At 57.3% G+C, this 19,569-nt stretch overlaps 1 protein-coding gene across 1 annotated transcript; it reads left to right on the top strand.

Annotated features, from left to right (window-relative positions):
• Positions 1-12,262: 12,262 nt before the first annotated feature.
• LOC125427729 (basic proline-rich protein-like) lies at positions 12,263-18,564 on the top strand (the record flags this gene model as incomplete). Its single annotated transcript, XM_048487282.1, has 4 exons — positions 12,263-13,372; positions 14,405-14,899; positions 17,854-17,937; positions 18,532-18,564. Coding segments are annotated over 4 exons (1,722 nt in total), but the record flags the coding sequence as incomplete, so codon positions are not given.
• Between the last annotated feature and the right edge of the window lie 1,005 nt (positions 18,565-19,569).

Raw genomic sequence — 19,569 nt, 5'->3', positions numbered from 1 at the left:
TGGTAAACCACACATACTTTCTGTTCAGTCCCCATATTATCTTTTCTGGGGTGACAACTAGGGACTGGATTTTGCCGGTCCTGTACCAACTGCACTGGCTGCCAATCGAGTATCGGGTCATGTTTAAAGTTTTGGTATTGACCTTCAAAGCCATTTGCGGCCTTGGCCCTGCTTGTCTGAGGGACCGTCTCTCCCTATACCGCCCTTCTAGGCCCCTCCGTTCGTCGGAGGCAGACCTACTGGTGATCCCTGGCCACAAGGCAATCTGGCTGGCCTCTACAAGGGCCAGGGCTTTTACGGCCCTGGCCCCTACCTGGTGGAACAGGCTTCCAGGTGAGATCAGGGCCCTGCGGGACTTACAAAGTTTCCGCAGGGCCTGCAAAACGGACCTGTTCCGCCAGGCATTTGGCCAGCCGGGATGATGTCAACTCCGCCATAAGAACATCTGGCCTCCCGTGGGTACATAAAGAGGGGAGGGAGGGGTTGAAGCCATCTGTAGTCTTGGTATTTTATGTATTCTTTTATGTAAATTTATATGTTATGATGATGTTTTAAACTGTTTTATTATTGATGGACACCGCCCTGAGCCTTTGGGGAGGGTGGTACATAAATAAATAAATAAATAAATAGATAGATAGATAGATAGATAGATAGATAGATAGATAGATAGATAGATAGATAGATAGATAGATAGATAGATAGATAGATAGATATATTTGCTGTTTTATTGATTGATTGTATGAAATGTTTTCATCTTGTTGTGAGACCATTTAGAAAGTCATAAAACAAACAAGATGATCAAACGTCCCTTTCCTAGATAGTCAAGAACTAAGGAACTGTCAACAGTTCAGAGATTGTTGACCCATTTTGCATCACTTTACACTAACTGACATGGAGCACCGTGTGCATGATATAACTTCCAAGATTAATGTGTGTGTTTCATGTATTGTTAAATTGCTTCCAATTTATGACAACCCTATAAATGAGCAACCTCCAAAATCAATAACAGCCTTAGTCTTGTAAGCTGAAGGCCGAGGCTTCTTTTATAGAGTCATTCTATCTCACGTTTGGTCTTCTTTCCCTTCTGCCTTCAACTTTTCCCAGCGTTGTTGTCTGTTGCAATGAATTTTAGATTGGCAACCTACATGATTAGGATTAGTTTAGAATTTCAAAGCAATGCCCTCACATAGGTAGGAAAATCCACTGCAATCCTTGGATAAAAACTCCATAGGAAAGGCCCAAATTATGCTGACATCAACAACATATGGAATTAAGATGGAGCTGTGCCCAGAACAATCTCACAAGAGGTGTTTTGCCACAGTGAAACTTGCACAAGACTCTCACTGATGATATATAGCTCCAAAAGGTGGCCTCTCTGAATAAATCCAGCTGTTTTCCATCCAGAGGATTCCTTAAACTCCCTCAACAAGAATCTAGCGGTTTTCCATCCAGATGATTCCTTAAACTCCCTCAACAAGAACATTTCGCCAGCTGTCTAAGGCCCTTTCCCCACTTACCTTTGTCCAAGGGTTGCTGTGCGCAATTCCCAGCGCACACAATTCCTGGCACGCGCCCCGGGTTCCCCCCGGGTTCATCAAAAGGCACCATTTCAAAAGGCACTAGGAATTACTCGCGCTGAGGGGGCGCGAGAGAGGCAGCGTTGGGGCGGCTGCATTCTCGCCGCCCCTGAAGTGGGGAGTGCAGCTGGACCCCGTGCTACTTGAGGAGAGTAGCGTGAGGCTTAAGGTAAGTGGGGAAAGGGCCTTAAATGTCCTTCCTTGCCACAGCTGCCATCTTACATGGATGAATCCAATTCTATGTTTCTTCATACAGTGCAAGTTCAGGAAGCACTTTACTACAGTACAGCAAAGAATTGGATCTTTTGTTATAGCTGTGTGTCACAAGCTGACTGAAATATTAAGGAAGGAATTAGCAAGCATGCCACAATTCAGGGAAAGGGTCTCTGGATTTCAGAAGGCCCCCATTCAACACTTGGGGGAGCGCAGACATGATTTCACTCTGGAAGAAGCTTCAGCTATATGTCTTAGCCTAATGGAAATTGCCCCATCTATGAATTCATTATAATGCACAGCATATCCTACGATAGTGGGCCTTTCCCCACTTACCTTAAGCCCCGCGCTACTTGAGGAGAGTAGCACGGGGTCCCCATGAGAGGGGCGGCGACAGCGCAGCCGCCCCGACGCTGCCGCTGTCGCGCCCCCTCAGCACGAGGCATCCCTGGCGCTCTTGCAAAGGGCGCCTTTTGATGACGAGGGAAAAGTGGGGAAAGGCCCAGTGACTTCTGAATATACAGACAAGATTAAAATCTATTGGCTGAGGAAGCGAAATGTTACCACGAAACAAGCAACAGCGGCAAGGTTGTCCCACAATTGGAATTTCTGCACAAATGTGGACTGAATAATTGTTTTAGACATTCTGGCTGGTTTTGTAGCCAGTTGTGTAATGCTTGGACTTGCCTTTTTTTGGCACTTTTGGCATTGTATATATCCAGGGCATAGGTTTTTTTACTCATGATTAAGCAGGAATTTGAATGCAGGGTTCCCTGGCTCAACGGCAACACACCAACTACTGATGCCATACTGGCTAACTAGAACAGGTGGCTACTCTTTAATTAAACGTCTGCCGCCTGGGTGGCACCCAGGAGTTGCTGCCGACAGTGAAAAGGCTGGAATAATCTGGCACCCATCCAGCTGCATGCCACAAGACCTATGTGGCACGGAGAACAAACACACCTGGATTTATTTGGCATTGCCTCATTGTGAAAACGAGAGGGCATCAAGCCTGCTTTGGTAAACGTTCCACACCGCAGTGCCTATTGTAGAGGAAGATGAAAGTTTGGATCCGCTGGAGGTTTTTTGGAGGGGGAAGGATTTCTACTTATAGAAGACAACTTTCCTGCCACTTCCTTCGCTGGCAGCTTGAAACCTTCTCCAGTCTTGTTTCTGAGGGGATGGAGGACCTCCAGACTGGGAGGGGGAAAGTTACCATGAGCCCAAATTCTTCCGCCTGCAGAAAAATTCTGGAGAATCTAAACAGCAGAATTCGGTGTGTGTTTTGTTTTTACTATGAAGGGAAAGGAAATCACAGAAGGGGAAGCAGGGCAAAGGTGTGAAAACGTGGAAGGAATAAATAAAGAAAAATTATGGGGAGGGGGCAGGGTGAGGCTCTTTAATAAATAAATAGACAGACAGACAGACAGACAAGCAGGCAGGCAGGCAGGCAGGCAGGCAGGCAGGCAGGCAGGGAGGGAGGGAGGGAGGGAGGGAGGGAGGGAGGGAGGGAGAGAGAGAGAGAGAGAGAGAGAGAGAGAGAGAGAGAAAGAAAGAAAGAAAGAAAGAAAGAAAGAAAGAAAGAAAGAAAGAAAGAAAGAAAGAAAGAAAGAAAGAAAGAAAGAAAGAAAGAAAGAAAGAAAGAAAGAAAGAAAGGAGCAGCAGTGGCGTAGGAGGTTAAGAGCTCGTGTATCTAATCTGGAGGAACCGGGTTTGATTCCCAGCTCTGCCGCCTGAGCTGTGGAGGCTTATCTGGGCAATTCAGATTAGCCTGTGCACTCCCACAAATGCCAGCTGGGTGACCTTGGGCAAGTCACAGCTTCTCGGAGCTCTCTCAGCCCCACCTACCTCACAGGGTGTTTGTTGTGAGGGGGGAGGACAAGGAGATTGTAAGCGCCTTTGAGTCTCCTGCAGGAGAGAGTGAGGGGATATAAATCCAAACTCCTCCTCCTCCTTAAGTAATGTAATGATTTCATAGAATTCACATCCATACGATGAAGATGATGCCGAAGTGGTTTTCGTCTGTTCAACAAGGGTTAAATAAATTTCTGGAGAACTGGGTGAGTCCCCATCCCACAGAAAGATAGAGCTTTTGATATTCAAAAGCAGTTTACTTCTGGGCAAAACAGCTGGAGGTGTGACGGCCTCCTCCATTCTCTTCTTTTGAATTGCCCAGTGACATCTTGAGGGGTTGTTATTAGTGACCAGAAATGCTGGACTGGATTGACTTGGCTTCTAATCCAGTAATAAAATTCCTTTTTGTTAGGGGGAGGTCACACCTGACTCCTGTCGATCTTTATTATTGCTGGGTGTTGCGGTTTCTGCTTCTTTCCTTTATGGAATATTGTCCAATAATTGGATGGGGAAGGAGCCTGAGAGTAATAACTCTGGTACTCGTGTGTGTTTGAAGCTGCCAAGTAAAAATGGAGAAGGTGGCAAAAAGTAGTGAGCTTTATTGAGTAACAGCATGGGTGGAAATGTCCAAAGCTTCCAGCCATTGAAGGTGGTGCTGCCAATTTATCACAGGGTTTCCTCAAGACTGTTCTGATGGTGTTTACGGAAGTAGAATGGTCCACAATAGCCACCACTGTAAAAACCTTGGTACTGTCCCACAAAAGCCAAATTGTCTGATTAGCAGCGAACTCATGAAGCTACCTTACACTGAATCACAGGTTCATCAAGGTCCACAGATTCTGTTCTAAGAACATAAGAACTAGCCTGCTGGATCAGACCTGAGTCCATCTAGTCCAGCACTCTGCTACTCGCAGTGGCCCACCAGGTGCCTTCGGGAGCTCACGTGCAGGATGTGAAAGCAACGGCCTTCTGCTGCTGCTGCTCCTGAGCACCTGGTCTGCTAAGGCATTTGCAATCTCAGATCAAGGAGGATCAAGATTGGTAGCCATAGATCGACTTCTCCTCCATAAATCTGTCCAAGCCCTTTTTAAAGATATCCAAGTTAGTGGCCATCACCACCTCCTGTGGCAGCATATTCCAAACACTAATCACACGTTGCGTGAAGAAGTGATTCCTTTTATTAGTCCTAATTCTTCCCCCCAGCATTTTCAATGAATGCCCCCTGGTCCTAGTATTGTGAGAAAGAGAGAAAAATTTCTCTCTGTCAACATTTTCTGCCCCATGCATAATTTTATAGACTTCAATCATATCCCCCCTCAGACGTCTCCTCTCCAAACTAAAGAGTCCCAAACGCTGCAGCCTCTCCTCATAAGGAAGGTGCTCCAATCCTTCAATCATCCTCGTTGCCTTTCTCTGCACTTTTTCTATCTCTTCGATATCCTTTTTGAGATGTGGCGACCAGAACTGAACACAGTACTCCAAGTGCGGTCGCACCACGGCTTTATATAAGGGCATGACAATCCTTGCAGTTTTATTATCAACTCCTTTCCTAATGATCTTCAGCATAGAGTTTGCCTTTTTCACAGCTGCCATGCATTGAGTTGACATTCCCATGGAACTATCAACTAAGATGCCCAAATCCCTTTCCTGGTCTGTGACTGATAGCACTGACCCCTGTAGCGTGTATGTGAAGTTTGGATTTTTTTGCCCCTATGTGCATCACTTTGCAGTTTGCTACAAAGTGATGCCCGTAGGGGCAAAAAATCCAAACTTCACATTCTGATAGGGAGCGGCTCTCCCAGGTCACAGGTGGAGGCCTTTCCCATCACTTACCACCTACTAGCTCAGTCTTTTAACTGGAGAACTCAAGAACTGAACTTGGAGCCGTCTGCATGCAAAACAAATGTTCCACCACTTAGTCAAATCCCTTCCCTAATTAATGGGCGATTCTGTGTAACGAAGTGTAAACATTTTGGACATCATTGATAGTGGGGACTCTGGGCACTGGGAAAATAAATCAAGGGACTACTCAACAATGGCGAAACAAACACAGGTGGTTAGTATAAGACCGAATCAAGAATTTTAAGACAAATGGAAGATGTACTTTTTCATATTATTCTTCAATGTAAACGAAGGAATGGAATAAAATGTACGTAGAGGCAATTCTGCCTATATAGAGGGAATTATAAAAATGCATAGGTGGAAGTATTGGGATAATTGCGCACAGGGACAGAAGTTTCTAGCTTGATAGGTTTCATAATCTTGTAAGAAAGTATTGAGAAAGAACCATAATAGTGATTGTACACCAGATAATATCTTGGCTTGATCAGCTTATGACCTCATAGGTCGATTCCGCACTGGCATTATCGACCTAAGTTTGAGCTGCGTTCGACCTAAGTGCTCCGCACAACCACTGGGATCGACGTGGTTTTGTACCAGCTTCGCCCCGGGTAACAGTCAAATTTCCGACTCCAGTTGGGAACTTCTACTTTTTCAGGGAACCACGCTCGAACTCAGCTCGATTCCAGTAAAGTGCGGAATCTCTGGTGCCAGGAGTCCCCCATTCAGCCAATCACAGCTGAGTGTTTCGGGCATGTGTACAGCTGGCCAATCAAAAAACGCCACCTTTGTCCCTCCATTCCTGTGGCAGTTTTTTTTATAACGCGTGTGGGGATAGACGGAACATGGCCGTAGAACAGTAGCCAATCGGAACGGAGCGGCGAAGAGGCACAGGATGATTCCGCCCTCCGAGCTGGGATCAAGCTGGTTGCAGTGGGGAACAACAATGGCTTCAACCCAGGTCAGTACCCTTCTCAGGGAACTGGGTCGAACCTATTTTACTCGTGTGCGGAATCGCCAGAGAATACTATTTGTACAGCTCTGTGGGCTCTCTGTTTATATTCAGAATTGTAATTCAGCTAAGTTTTGTTCTTCAGTTTTTTCTTTTGATTATTTGATATTGTTATTTGATTCAACATTGTTATTTGATTGCTTTTATACTGAAATATGTCATTATGAGAAATATGTCATTATGAGAAATAAAAACATATTCAGAACTTTAAAAATGATAATGGGGACTCTGGATGGACCTTGACCCCCTTCGATAAGTGTCCCACGTAGGGTGAATCCTGGGACCAGATGGGACATGATACAGCAACTTTGATGAAGCTATGCACAGCACAGTGTGGTCAGTGCCTGGGAGGTAAACTCATTGGGAATCTCATATATGATACTTTGAAGTCTGTCGCTGGAGGAGAGTGGGATGCAAATGAAATAAATAAATGTACACCACAGAATCCAGTGGCACCTGGAAGACGAGCCAATCCTTCTAGACCACTTGATGCATCTGGTAAAGAAGGAGCTCCAAACGCTGAAAGCTGATCGTGAACATTTTCAGACACAACAGGACATTTGGTGATTTTGGCTGCGTCATGCTAACATGCCCACCTTACTTGAACGACTGCCTAATTTCTGGTGGCCAGCACAGCTGTGATGCTAGCTAGTGATCTGGCTGATACGTTTGAAGGCAACCACAAGGTTGGTTGCATGCCTGATCTGTGGTAGCAGAAAGTGTTCCGCTTTCTCTGCAGTACAGGCTGCTGGATCAGACCACCAGTTCAACTAGCCCATAGGTGTCAAATTCGCGACCCTCCAGATGTTATGGACTACAGCTCCCATAATCCCCTGCCAGCATCATGCTGGCAGGGGATTATGGGAACTGTAGTCCATAACATCTGGAGGGCCGCAAATTTGACACCTGTGAACTAGCCCATCATCCTGTTTCATACAGCAGCCAACCTATTGCTCTGGAGAGCCAAACAAACAGGGTATAAAGGCAGGGCCCATCCCCTGTGGCTGCCTTCCAGAACTAGTATTCAGTCTTTGGATGCAGCTGTACATGGAGGCTATTTTCAGATACCGTGGCCAGTGAGCACCGTTGGACCTCTCCTCCATAATCTGTCTAATCTCCTTTTTAAATTGTCTGTGGGGTGAGATGATGAAGAAGAAGAGTTTGGAATTATACCTGCTGTTCTCCATCATAAGCAGTCTCAAAGCCCCATCTTTTCCTCTCCCCGCAACAGACACCTTGTAAGGTCGTGGAGCTGAGAGAGTTCTGAAGAGCTGTAATTAGCCCAAGATCACTCAGCAGGCTTCATGTGTAGGAGTGGGAAAACAAACCCGGTGCTTCAGATTAGAACCCAGAGCTCTAAATCACTACACCACTCTGAAATGGCAGCAGTGGCATAGTGGCTAAGAGCAGTGGCTAAGAGCAGGTGCACTCTGATCTGGAGGAACTGGGTTTGATTCCCAGCTCTGCCGCTTGAGTTGTGGAGGCTTATCTGGGGAATTCAGATTAGCCTGTGCACTCCCACACACGCCAGCTGGGTGACCTTGGGCTAGTCACAGTTTCTTGGAGCTCTCTCAGCCCCACCCACCTCACAGGGTGTTTGTTGTGAGGAGGGAAGGGCAAGGAGATTGTAAGCCCCTTTGAGTCTCCTACAGGAGAGAAAGAGGGGATATAAATCCAAACTCTTCTTCTTCTTCTTCTTCTTCTTCTTCTTCTTCTTCTTCTTCTTCTTCTTCTTCTTCTTCTTCTTCTTCTTCTATATAGCCTGATCTTGTCAGTTCTTGGAAGCTGAGCTGGGTTGGTCCTTGGAAAGGGAGACCTCCAGGCAAGACTCTGCCGAGGAAGGCAAACACAAACTACCTCTGCTTACTCATTGAGTAAAGAAGTACTTCCTTTTTTCTGTTCTGAACCTGTTTACCAACAATTTCATGGAGTTCCAATACAGTGGGAGAGGGAGAGAAAACTCTCTGTCCCCTTTTCCCAACCCGTGCATAATTCTATCAACCTCTATCATGCCTCCACCTTTCCATATTTCTTCTGCACATTATGTACGGGGAGCTTACCACGACCAGAAGGAACATTCACAGTACAGTCTTTGCTTCAGGGCATGTTTGCTGTTATTACCCATTGCCGTTTCCCCGTGCTCCTTGCCCTGACTGCCACAGGGCAGGCACTATCCTTTCCCCTGGGGTTCAGTATATTTCTTGTTGTGGGGCTGAACGGCATTGTGTTCATTGGATAGACAGCTCCTTCCTGTACAGCCCAGCCCAGCCCAGCCCAGCCCAACTTCATGAGTGTTCCTATTGAATATGATCAGATATCTCCTTCCTCCTTTCCACCTGGAAAAAAACCCCCTCATCTTAGTAGCTATAACAATTCAAATATCTTATGTGACTGACTACATCACCATTCATATTGCAGTCTCGCTATTGAGATTTCATGAGGCAACACTCTTTCCATCAGGTGCGGGGTGGGTGGACTCCAATGGAAGTGCTTATCTGACCTCAGCAAGAGAAATCCTCTTGCAATGATGTGAGTGCTTTTTTGGAGAAGGGGGAATCCTTCCTCAAGACATGGGGGAGACACTGCCACCATCTAATGTTGCTACTATAGCCTGCCATTTATAATTCATCCCACAGACATCCCCTCCCAGCTCGTTGCTAACTGCAAAAGCTGCTGGAAATGAGAGGATGCCGGAAATGGACGATTCGCCATTTTCAAATGCCACAAAAGACAGCCATTTTGCAAGGATTCCCTATTCGTAGCAATATATGGATACTGTGCTTTAATATAGAAGTATAAATATTAAAGTATCTGATCTGAATCTTTGCCCGCTGTTTGCCCTCTGCTTCCATCCTCCGGTGAGAAGGAAGGGGAGCAATGATGGCGGGGCACAGACAGCTAGAAGAAGAAGAAGAAGAAGAAGAAGAAGAAGAAGAAGAAGAAGAAGAAGAAGAAGAAGAAGAAGAAGAAGAAGAAGAAGAAGAAGAAGAAGATGAAGAAGAAGAAGAAGAAGAAGATGAAGAAGAAGAAGAAGAAGAAGAAGAAGAAGAAGAAGATGAAGATGAAGATGAAGATGAAGATGAAGATGAAGATGAAGATGAAGATGAAGATGAAGATGAAGATGAAGATGAAGATGATGATGATGATGATGATGATGATGATGATGATGATGATGATGATGATGATGATGATGATGATGATGATGATGATGATGATGATGATGATGATGATGATGGCGGCCACTAACCTGGATAGCTTTAAAAAGGGCTTGGACAGATTTATGGAGGAGAAGTCGATCTATGGCTACCAATCTTGATCCTCCTTGATCTCAGATTGCAAATGCCTTAGCAGACCAGGTTCTCAGGAGCAGCAGCAGCAGAAAGCCATTGCTTTCACCTCCTGCCCGGGAGCTCCCAAAGGCACCTGGTAGGCCACTGGGGGTAGCAGAATGCTGGACTAGATGGACTCTGGTCTGATCCAGCTGGCTTGTTCTTATCATCTTCTTCTTCTTCTTCTTCTTCTTCTTCTTCTTCTTCTTCTTCTTCCCCCCCACCCCCCCCCCCCCCCTCCTTACCCCCCCCCCCCCCCCCCTAGCGCCGCCACCACCACCCCACCCCTTCCCCCCCCCCACCCTTCCCCCCCCCCCCCCCCCCCCCTACCCCCCACTCCCCCCCCCCCCCCCCCCCCCCCCCACCCCCCCCCCCCCCCACCCCCCCCCCCCCCCACCCCCCCCCCCCCCCACCCCCCCCCCCCCCCACCCCCCCCCCCCCCCACCCCCCCCCCCCCCCACCCCCCCCCCCCCCCACCCCCCCCCCCCCCCACCCCCCCCCCCCCCCACCCCCCCCCCCCCCCACCCCCCCCCCCCCCCACCCCCCCCCCCCCCCACCCCCCCCCCCCCCCACCCCCCCCCCCCCCCACCCCCCCCCCCCCCCACCCCCCCCCCCCCCCACCCCCCCCCCCCCCCACCCCCCCCCCCCCCCACCCCCCCCCCCCCCCACCCCCCCCCCCCCCCACCCCCCCCCCCCCCCACCCCCCCCCCCCCCCACCCCCCCCCCCCCCCACCCCCCCCCCCCCCCACCCCCCCCCCCCCCCACCCCCCCCCCCCCCCACCCCCCCCCCCCCCCACCCCCCCCCCCCCCCACCCCCCCCCCCCCCCACCCCCCCCCCCCCCCACCCCCCCCCCCCCCCACCCCCCCCCCCCCCCACCCCCCCCCCCCCCCACCCCCCCCCCCCCCCACCCCCCCCCCCCCCCACCCCCCCCCCCCCCCACCCCCCCCCCCCCCCACCCCCCCCCCCCCCCACCCCCCCCCCCCCCCACCCCCCCCCCCCCCCACCCCCCCCCCCCCCCACCCCCCCCCCCCCCCACCCCCCCCCCCCCCCACCCCCCCCCCCCCCCACCCCCCCCCCCCCCCACCCCCCCCCCCCCCCACCCCCCCCCCCCCCCACCCCCCCCCCCCCCCACCCCCCCCCCCCCCCACCCCCCCCCCCCCCCACCCCCCCCCCCCCCCACCCCCCCCCCCCCCCACCCCCCCCCCCCCCCACCCCCCCCCCCCCCCACCCCCCCCCCCCCCCACCCCCCCCCCCCCCCACCCCCCCCCCCCCCCACCCCCCCCCCCCCCCACCCCCCCCCCCCCCCACCCCCCCCCCCCCCCACCCCCCCCCCCCCCCACCCCCCCCCCCCCCCACCCCCCCCCCCCCCCACCCCCCCCCCCCCCCACCCCCCCCCCCCCCCACCCCCCCCCCCCCCCACCCCCCCCCCCCCCCACCCCCCCCCCCCCCCACCCCCCCCCCCCCCCACCCCCCCCCCCCCCCACCCCCCCCCCCCCCCACCCCCCCCCCCCCCCACCCCCCCCCCCCCCCACCCCCCCCCCCCCCCACCCCCCCCCCCCCCCACCCCCCCCCCCCCCCACCCCCCCCCCCCCCCACCCCCCCCCCCCCCCACCCCCCCCCCCCCCCACCCCCCCCCCCCCCCACCCCCCCCCCCCCCCACCCCCCCCCCCCCCCACCCCCCCCCCCCCCCACCCCCCCCCCCCCCCACCCCCCCCCCCCCCCACCCCCCCCCCCCCCCACCCCCCCCCCCCCCCACCCCCCCCCCCCCCCACCCCCCCCCCCCCCCACCCCCCCCCCCCCCCACCCCCCCCCCCCCCCACCCCCCCCCCCCCCCACCCCCCCCCCCCCCCACCCCCCCCCCCCCCCACCCCCCCCCCCCCCCACCCCCCCCCCCCCCCACCCCCCCCCCCCCCCACCCCCCCCCCCCCCCACCCCCCCCCCCCCCCACCCCCCCCCCCCCCCACCCCCCCCCCCCCCCACCCCCCCCCCCCCCCACCCCCCCCCCCCCCCACCCCCCCCCCCCCCCACCCCCCCCCCCCCCCACCCCCCCCCCCCCCCACCCCCCCCCCCCCCCACCCCCCCCCCCCCCCACCCCCCCCCCCCCCCACCCCCCCCCCCCCCCACCCCCCCCCCCCCCCACCCCCCCCCCCCCCCACCCCCCCCCCCCCCCACCCCCCCCCCCCCCCACCCCCCCCCCCCCCCACCCCCCCCCCCCCCCACCCCCCCCCCCCCCCACCCCCCCCCCCCCCCACCCCCCCCCCCCCCCACCCCCCCCCCCCCCCACCCCCCCCCCCCCCCACCCCCCCCCCCCCCCACCCCCCCCCCCCCCCACCCCCCCCCCCCCCCACCCCCCCCCCCCCCCACCCCCCCCCCCCCCCACCCCCCCCCCCCCCCACCCCCCCCCCCCCCCACCCCCCCCCCCCCCCACCCCCCCCCCCCCCCACCCCCCCCCCCCCCCACCCCCCCCCCCCCCCACCCCCCCCCCCCCCCACCCCCCCCCCCCCCCACCCCCCCCCCCCCCCACCCCCCCCCCCCCCCACCCCCCCCCCCCCCCACCCCCCCCCCCCCCCACCCCCCCCCCCCCCCACCCCCCCCCCCCCCCACCCCCCCCCCCCCCCACCCCCCCCCCCCCCCACCCCCCCCCCCCCCCACCCCCCCCCCCCCCCACCCCCCCCCCCCCCCACCCCCCCCCCCCCCCACCCCCCCCCCCCCCCACCCCCCCCCCCCCCCACCCCCCCCCCCCCCCACCCCCCCCCCCCCCCACCCCCCCCCCCCCCCACCCCCCCCCCCCCCCACCCCCCCCCCCCCCCACCCCCCCCCCCCCCCACCCCCCCCCCCCCCCACCCCCCCCCCCCCCCACCCCCCCCCCCCCCCACCCCCCCCCCCCCCCACCCCCCCCCCCCCCCACCCCCCCCCCCCCCCACCCCCCCCCCCCCCCACCCCCCCCCCCCCCCACCCCCCCCCCCCCCCACCCCCCCCCCCCCCCACCCCCCCCCCCCCCCACCCCCCCCCCCCCCCACCCCCCCCCCCCCCCACCCCCCCCCCCCCCCACCCCCCCCCCCCCCCACCCCCCCCCCCCCCCACCCCCCCCCCCCCCCACCCCCCCCCCCCCCCACCCCCCCCCCCCCCCACCCCCCCCCCCCCCCACCCCCCCCCCCCCCCACCCCCCCCCCCCCCCACCCCCCCCCCCCCCCACCCCCCCCCCCCCCCACCCCCCCCCCCCCCCACCCCCCCCCCCCCCCACCCCCCCCCCCCCCCACCCCCCCCCCCCCCCACCCCCCCCCCCCCCCACCCCCCCCCCCCCCCACCCCCCCCCCCCCCCACCCCCCCCCCCCCCCACCCCCCCCCCCCCCCACCCCCCCCCCCCCCCACCCCCCCCCCCCCCCACCCCCCCCCCCCCCCACCCCCCCCCCCCCCCACCCCCCCCCCCCCCCACCCCCCCCCCCCCCCACCCCCCCCCCCCCCCACCCCCCCCCCCCCCCACCCCCCCCCCCCCCCACCCCCCCCCCCCCCCACCCCCCCCCCCCCCCACCCCCCCCCCCCCCCACCCCCCCCCCCCCCCACCCCCCCCCCCCCCCACCCCCCCCCCCCCCCACCCCCCCCCCCCCCCACCCCCCCCCCCCCCCACCCCCCCCCCCCCCCACCCCCCCCCCCCCCCACCCCCCCCCCCCCCCACCCCCCCCCCCCCCCACCCCCCCCCCCCCCCACCCCCCCCCCCCCCCACCCCCCCCCCCCCCCACCCCCCCCCCCCCCCACCCCCCCCCCCCCCCACCCCCCCCCCCCCCCACCCCCCCCCCCCCCCACCCCCCCCCCCCCCCACCCCCCCCCCCCCCCACCCCCCCCCCCCCCCACCCCCCCCCCCCCCCACCCCCCCCCCCCCCCACCCCCCCCCCCCCCCACCCCCCCCCCCCCCCACCCCCCCCCCCCCCCACCCCCCCCCCCCCCCACCCCCCCCCCCCCCCACCCCCCCCCCCCCCCACCCCCCCCCCCCCCCACCCCCCCCCCCCCCCACCCCCCCCCCCCCCCACCCCCCCCCCCCCCCACCCCCCCCCCCCCCCACCCCCCCCCCCCCCCACCCCCCCCCCCCCCCACCCCCCCCCCCCCCCACCCCCCCCCCCCCCCACCCCCCCCCCCCCCCACCCCCCCCCCCCCCCACCCCCCCCCCCCCCCACCCCCCCCCCCCCCCACCCCCCCCCCCCCCCACCCCCCCCCCCCCCCACCCCCCCCCCCCCCCACCCCCCCCCCCCCCCACCCCCCCCCCCCCCCACCCCCCCCCCCCCCCACCCCCCCCCCCCCCCACCCCCCCCCCCCCCCACCCCCCCCCCCCCCCACCCCCCCCCCCCCCCACCCCCCCCCCCCCCCACCCCCCCCCCCCCCCACCCCCCCCCCCCCCCACCCCCCCCCCCCCCCACCCCCCCCCCCCCCCACCCCCCCCCCCCCCCACCCCCCCCCCCCCCCACCCCCCCCCCCCCCCACCCCCCCCCCCCCCCACCCCCCCCCCCCCCCACCCCCCCCCCCCCCCACCCCCCCCCCCCCCCACCCCCCCCCCCCCCCACCCCCCCCCCCCCCCACCCCCCCCCCCCCCCACCCCCCCCCCCCCCCACCCCCCCCCCCCCCCACCCCCCCCCCCCCCCACCCCCCCCCCCCCCCACCCCCCCCCCCCCCCACCCCCCCCCCCCCCCACCCCCCCCCCCCCCCACCCCCCCCCCCCCCCACCCCCCCCCCCCCCCACCCCCCCCCCCCCCCACCCCCCCCCCCCCCCACCCCCCCCCCCCCCCACCCCCCCCCCCCCCCACCCCCCCCCCCCCCCACCCCCCCCCCCCCCCACCCCCCCCCCCCCCCACCCCCCCCCCCCCCCACCCCCCCCCCCCCCCACCCCCCCCCCCCCCCACCCCCCCCCCCCCCCACCCCCCCCCCCCCCCACCCCCCCCCCCCCCCACCCCCCCCCCCCCCCACCCCCCCCCCCCCCCACCCCCCCCCCCCCCCACCCCCCCCCCCCCCCACCCCCCCCCCCCCCCACCCCCCCCCCCCCCCACCCCCCCCCCCCCCCACCCCCCCCCCCCCCCACCCCCCCCCCCCCCCACCCCCCCCCCCCCCCACCCCCCCCCCCCCCCACCCCCCCCCCCCCCCACCCCCCCCCCCCGCATGCCCACCCCCCCCCCCCCCCACCCCACCCTCCCCCCTCCCCCCCCCCCCCCCCCCCCCCCCCCCCCCCCCCCCCCCCCCCCCCCAAGGGGGGGGGGCAGGCTGTACGGCATCCTATCCCTGCTAAACACCCCCCTCTCCCCAGGACACTGCCCCAAACTCCCAGGAATTTCCCAGGCCCAAATTGGCAACCTTGATGCTTAACCAGGTCTATGGAGGTCTGCTATGGTGACTCTGAAGAAGTGAGCTCTAACTAGAAACGCTCATGGCAAAATCAATTTTGTTAGTCTTCAAGGCACTGCTTGATTCCTGTGTCGTTCAAATAAGGCAGAGGTTCCTCTAGTGCTGTAATATATAATCAGGTCTCCAATGGACTTGGGTTGGAGAGTAGTAGAGAGACTCCTCTGAAATGGTAAGCATCAACGTCTGGATTTTGGCTTAGCAGCAGAAACTGGACGGATCTTTTTGGTAGGTTTTTTTTTATTTGTACCAAATGAGGTCTAGAATCTTGATTGTAAACAAATGAACCAACAGACAAGCACTGGAGGTGAAACCTGAAATCCTTCGAACACTATGGCGGATTCCGCGTGGGCCAAAAACAGCGGTGTGAAAACGGTGTGAAATGGTTGAAAATGGTGTAAAAGCAGTGGTGGTTCACACCACTTCAGCAGAACTGGTTGTTAAAATGGTGCTTATAAACAACCAGTTGTTAAATTATTATAATCCCATCACCGGAACCGGTTGTTGAATTATTTGAATCCCACCACTGTGTAAAAGGGTTTACACCGTTTTTACACCACTGTTTTTGGCCCTTTCGGAATCCGCCTACGGAACCACAAGATCTTCAGTATTGTAGATTCTTGTAGATTCCTCAGTGTTGCATTAAACTTGACCTGAGAATACCCCAGAAAGTTGTAATCTACTCTGTCATACTGGCCCACACAAAATTCTAAAGAAATAAAATCCACACAGTACCTTTTATTGGAGCCAACCAAAATGACACAAAATACTGTGTGAACTTTTGAGCTCTTCATAAAGCCTGACAGTACAAATAAAAACACTGTCTTCCGAGCCTCTGGTATTAGATAGGCTCACAGATTTATTTATTTATTGTATTGTATTTTTATTTGTTTATTATTTGACTTACGGTATATCAGGGCTCTTTTTTTGCTTGCTATGGCTGTTCACCCCCTTCCTTTTAACAATCCACTAATACAAAAAGTGGAGCAAATATTTGCTAAGAACAGCCTAGGCTGATATGCGCTATACAAAATATTGCGCTTTGAAGCTGCTTTCAGTGCTCGCGCTTTGAAGCTGTCTTGAATGGCGAATCCACTTACCAATGATTTGTGAAAGTGGTTTGAAAACGCATTATTTTGCGTGTGCGGAAGGTGCCCTAAAAAAATTGAAAGCATGGAACTGATTTTTCCTTATTTGTAGACTGGAATGTGGATTTTCAACCGCGAAGCATGACCCGCTCTGTATTGTCAATACACGGCCTGAATCAACTTGCAGTTGTGAGTTTTCTAGGCAGCGTGGCTGTAATCTGGTAATTTTGGCTCCGGACATTTCACCCAACTCTATGGCTGGCATCTTCAGAGGTACACCACGGTCAGACATGCCTCTGAAGATGTCAACCAGACGTAGATGCGGGTGGGACGCTGCAAGCAAAAACTACCAGGCCATAGCCACACGGTCTAGAAAACCCACAACAACCACACGATCCACTTTCATACACTTAACTAAGGAAAAGCAGGGTTGTTTTTTTAAATCACACACATGTCCACATTCTTTTTCTCACCCTAAAGGAGAATTTTCAAAAATGAGCTCGTAAGTCCTTGAGCAACGAATGCCCGTCCTCGATCGCCACGAACTGCTTCATTATTATTTCAAGTGCTGTATAAACAATTACCATGATCTGTAATAATACGTAATGGCATGTCTGCTACCACTCTGCGGAGCGAAAATTAAAGCCTTCCTCTAGCTTAAGGGGAGTTTTTCATCTGGAGTGATTCTTCCTCCAATAGAAGAGCCACTTAAGTCAGAAGAAGCCTCCTGAGGTTGAAAGAACAACCTCTGGCCTAGGCCAGGACACATACCAATATTACTAAATATTGGGAGAAGGAAATCTTCCTTTTGCACTTGGTGATGCTGATTCACCTCTGTCACAGGAGCCCAGTAGAAAACCAGAGAGCATCAATCAACTTTTCAGACAAGGAAGCAAGGGTTAGATCCAGTTTCTCCGGCTTTCCCATCCCATTAGAAGTGAAGCTTTTCTAACAGACCCCCGTCTGCACGTTACAGCCTGCATATCAGTATCGATACTGGGAACTGTTGGCTCAGTTCCTATGGCCTGCGTCTGCAAAAACTACTATGGTGTGGATTTTTCCATCCTCCCCTTTCTTAAGTATTTGACAGGCAGTCAATTAGAGTATTTGACAGGCAGTCAATTAGAGGAGAAGTAGTTGTTTCTGTTGGCAGTAGACGATAGGACTTGCTATAATGAGTTTAAATTATGGACAGGAAGACACCAGCTGGAAATTAGGAACTTTTTTTTTACAGTAAGAGTTTTTTACAGTAACAGAGAAATTATTAATGCCCTGCCCCCAGAATGCCCAGCCACGCCCCCGTCGTGCCCCACCCAGCCCCATTGGCGCTACGCCACTGTTTGAATCCCACCACCATGGGAACCTGTTACTAAAATTTTTGGATCCCACCGCTGCCCTCAGGTGTCTCGGTTAGGTCCCTCCAGGCCCTATCCTTGCCCTCATTGCACTGCTGCCATTGCTGGGAACAGCGTTGCCCAAATGCCCCCACCCCCTGGTCAGCTGGAGATCAAGAGTGCCCTTGCTGCTGACTCCACCCCCACTAGACAATTCTCAGCTCCAGTCCACTGTGCCCGACCCCAGTTTGGCTGCCCTTGCATTGCTGCCACCAGACAACCTCACCCTCTTTGTCCTGGCCCTGGTAAGGGGGTCCACTGTGGGTGATGTAGTTCCTCTCTCTTTGGCCCCTTCCGCACACGCAAAATAATGCGTTTTCAAACCACTTTCACAACTGTTTGCAAGTGGATTTTGCTATTCCCCCCAGCTTCAAAGAGCACTGTTTGAAAGTGCATTATTCTGCATGTGCGGAATGAGCCCTTCTCTCCCCCTCTGGATGTGTGTGGTGTGTCTCCAAATGTCTTCTGCCCACTGATCTTTCCTGCATTCCATGTTTCTGGCTCTGTTCTCTCAGGCTCATTCCGCACATGCAGAATAATGCACTTTCAAACTACTTTCAGTGCTCTTTGAAGCTGTGCGGAATGGCAAAATCCACTTGCAAACAGTTGTGAAAGTGGTTTGAAAACGCATTATTTTGCGTGTGCGGAAGGGGCCTCAGAATCCTTTTGTCACTCAACACTGAAAGGGCTGTATTATTACACCCACAACCATAAGCCTTCTTATACAAGTGTGTCATAGGATTTAAGCCACTGGTTTGTATCCAACATGCTAAGAAAACTTAACTGCCTTTTAGAGGAGTGGGGTGAACATTTCAACAAAGTTCCCCCTCCTATTGCAGAAACCCACTTCGCTACTCCTAAGAGTCAGTTAACACCCTGCAGCAACATTTCCGGGAGTTCGAGTCTGCAGCCGGAGGGTTTGGCTAACATTTCCCCCTCCTTAAGAAAACTTAAAAGTGCTTAACTTAAAAAAATTATTAACTATCAAATACATACCATTAACCATACAATATTAAAAATATCATACAATATTAAAAAGAAACAAATTATACTGAATCCTCACACTACATTTTCTTTGACTTAGATATATGTTTCAAAAAACTTACCTAGGCCCCTTCCGCACACGCAAAATAATGCGTTTTCAGACCACTTTCACAACTGTTTGCAAGTGGATTTTGCCATTCCGCACAGCTTCAAAGAGCACTGAAAGCAGTTTGAAAGTGCATTATTCTGCATGTGCGGAACGAGCCCTAGAAAACAAATCTTTCTTACAATTCCCTTTACTGCTTTGTTAATGCATCAAACGTTTGGCTATTTTTTGATCTTTTTTAACTACCCTGTTTCCCCAAAAATAAGACCTACCCCGAAAATAAACCCTAGCATGATTTTTCATGATTTTTGGAGGATGCTTGAAATATAAGCCCTACTCCAAAAATAAACCCTGGTGAAGCTGATGTGGTCACGTGGGGGGAGCAAAATCATGGAAAAAAATAAGACATCCCCTGAAAATAAGCCCTAACGCATCTCTTGGAGCAAAAATTAATATAAGACCCTGTCTTATTTTCGGGGAAACACGGTAAATAACTGAACCAGTGTCAATTAACGGAACACCTCTCCATTATTAATTATTAGCATTGTAAGCTTAACAGATATTGAAATTCTCTTTTCCCTTTAATAAAATTAACTAGTTGTTACCAATCCTTTATAAATGTTTACCAATTTTGGTATTTGATCGACACTGATGGTTTATCGATTGCTGTATACGCTACCAACTTATGTCACCAATCCTTCATAGTTGGAGTAGGCGAAGATTTTCATTCCTTTGCTGGAAAAATTCTTGCACTGTAATCGTAAGAAAACTTAAGAGTGGTTGAGTT

Source organism: Sphaerodactylus townsendi, linkage group LG03 (genome assembly GCF_021028975.2).
Source record: "Sphaerodactylus townsendi isolate TG3544 linkage group LG03, MPM_Stown_v2.3, whole genome shotgun sequence".
Classification (NCBI taxonomy): Eukaryota; Metazoa; Chordata; class Lepidosauria; order Squamata; family Sphaerodactylidae; genus Sphaerodactylus; species Sphaerodactylus townsendi.
Note: the sequence above shows the minus strand (reverse complement) of the source record. Positions and strands in the feature narration are given on the sequence as shown.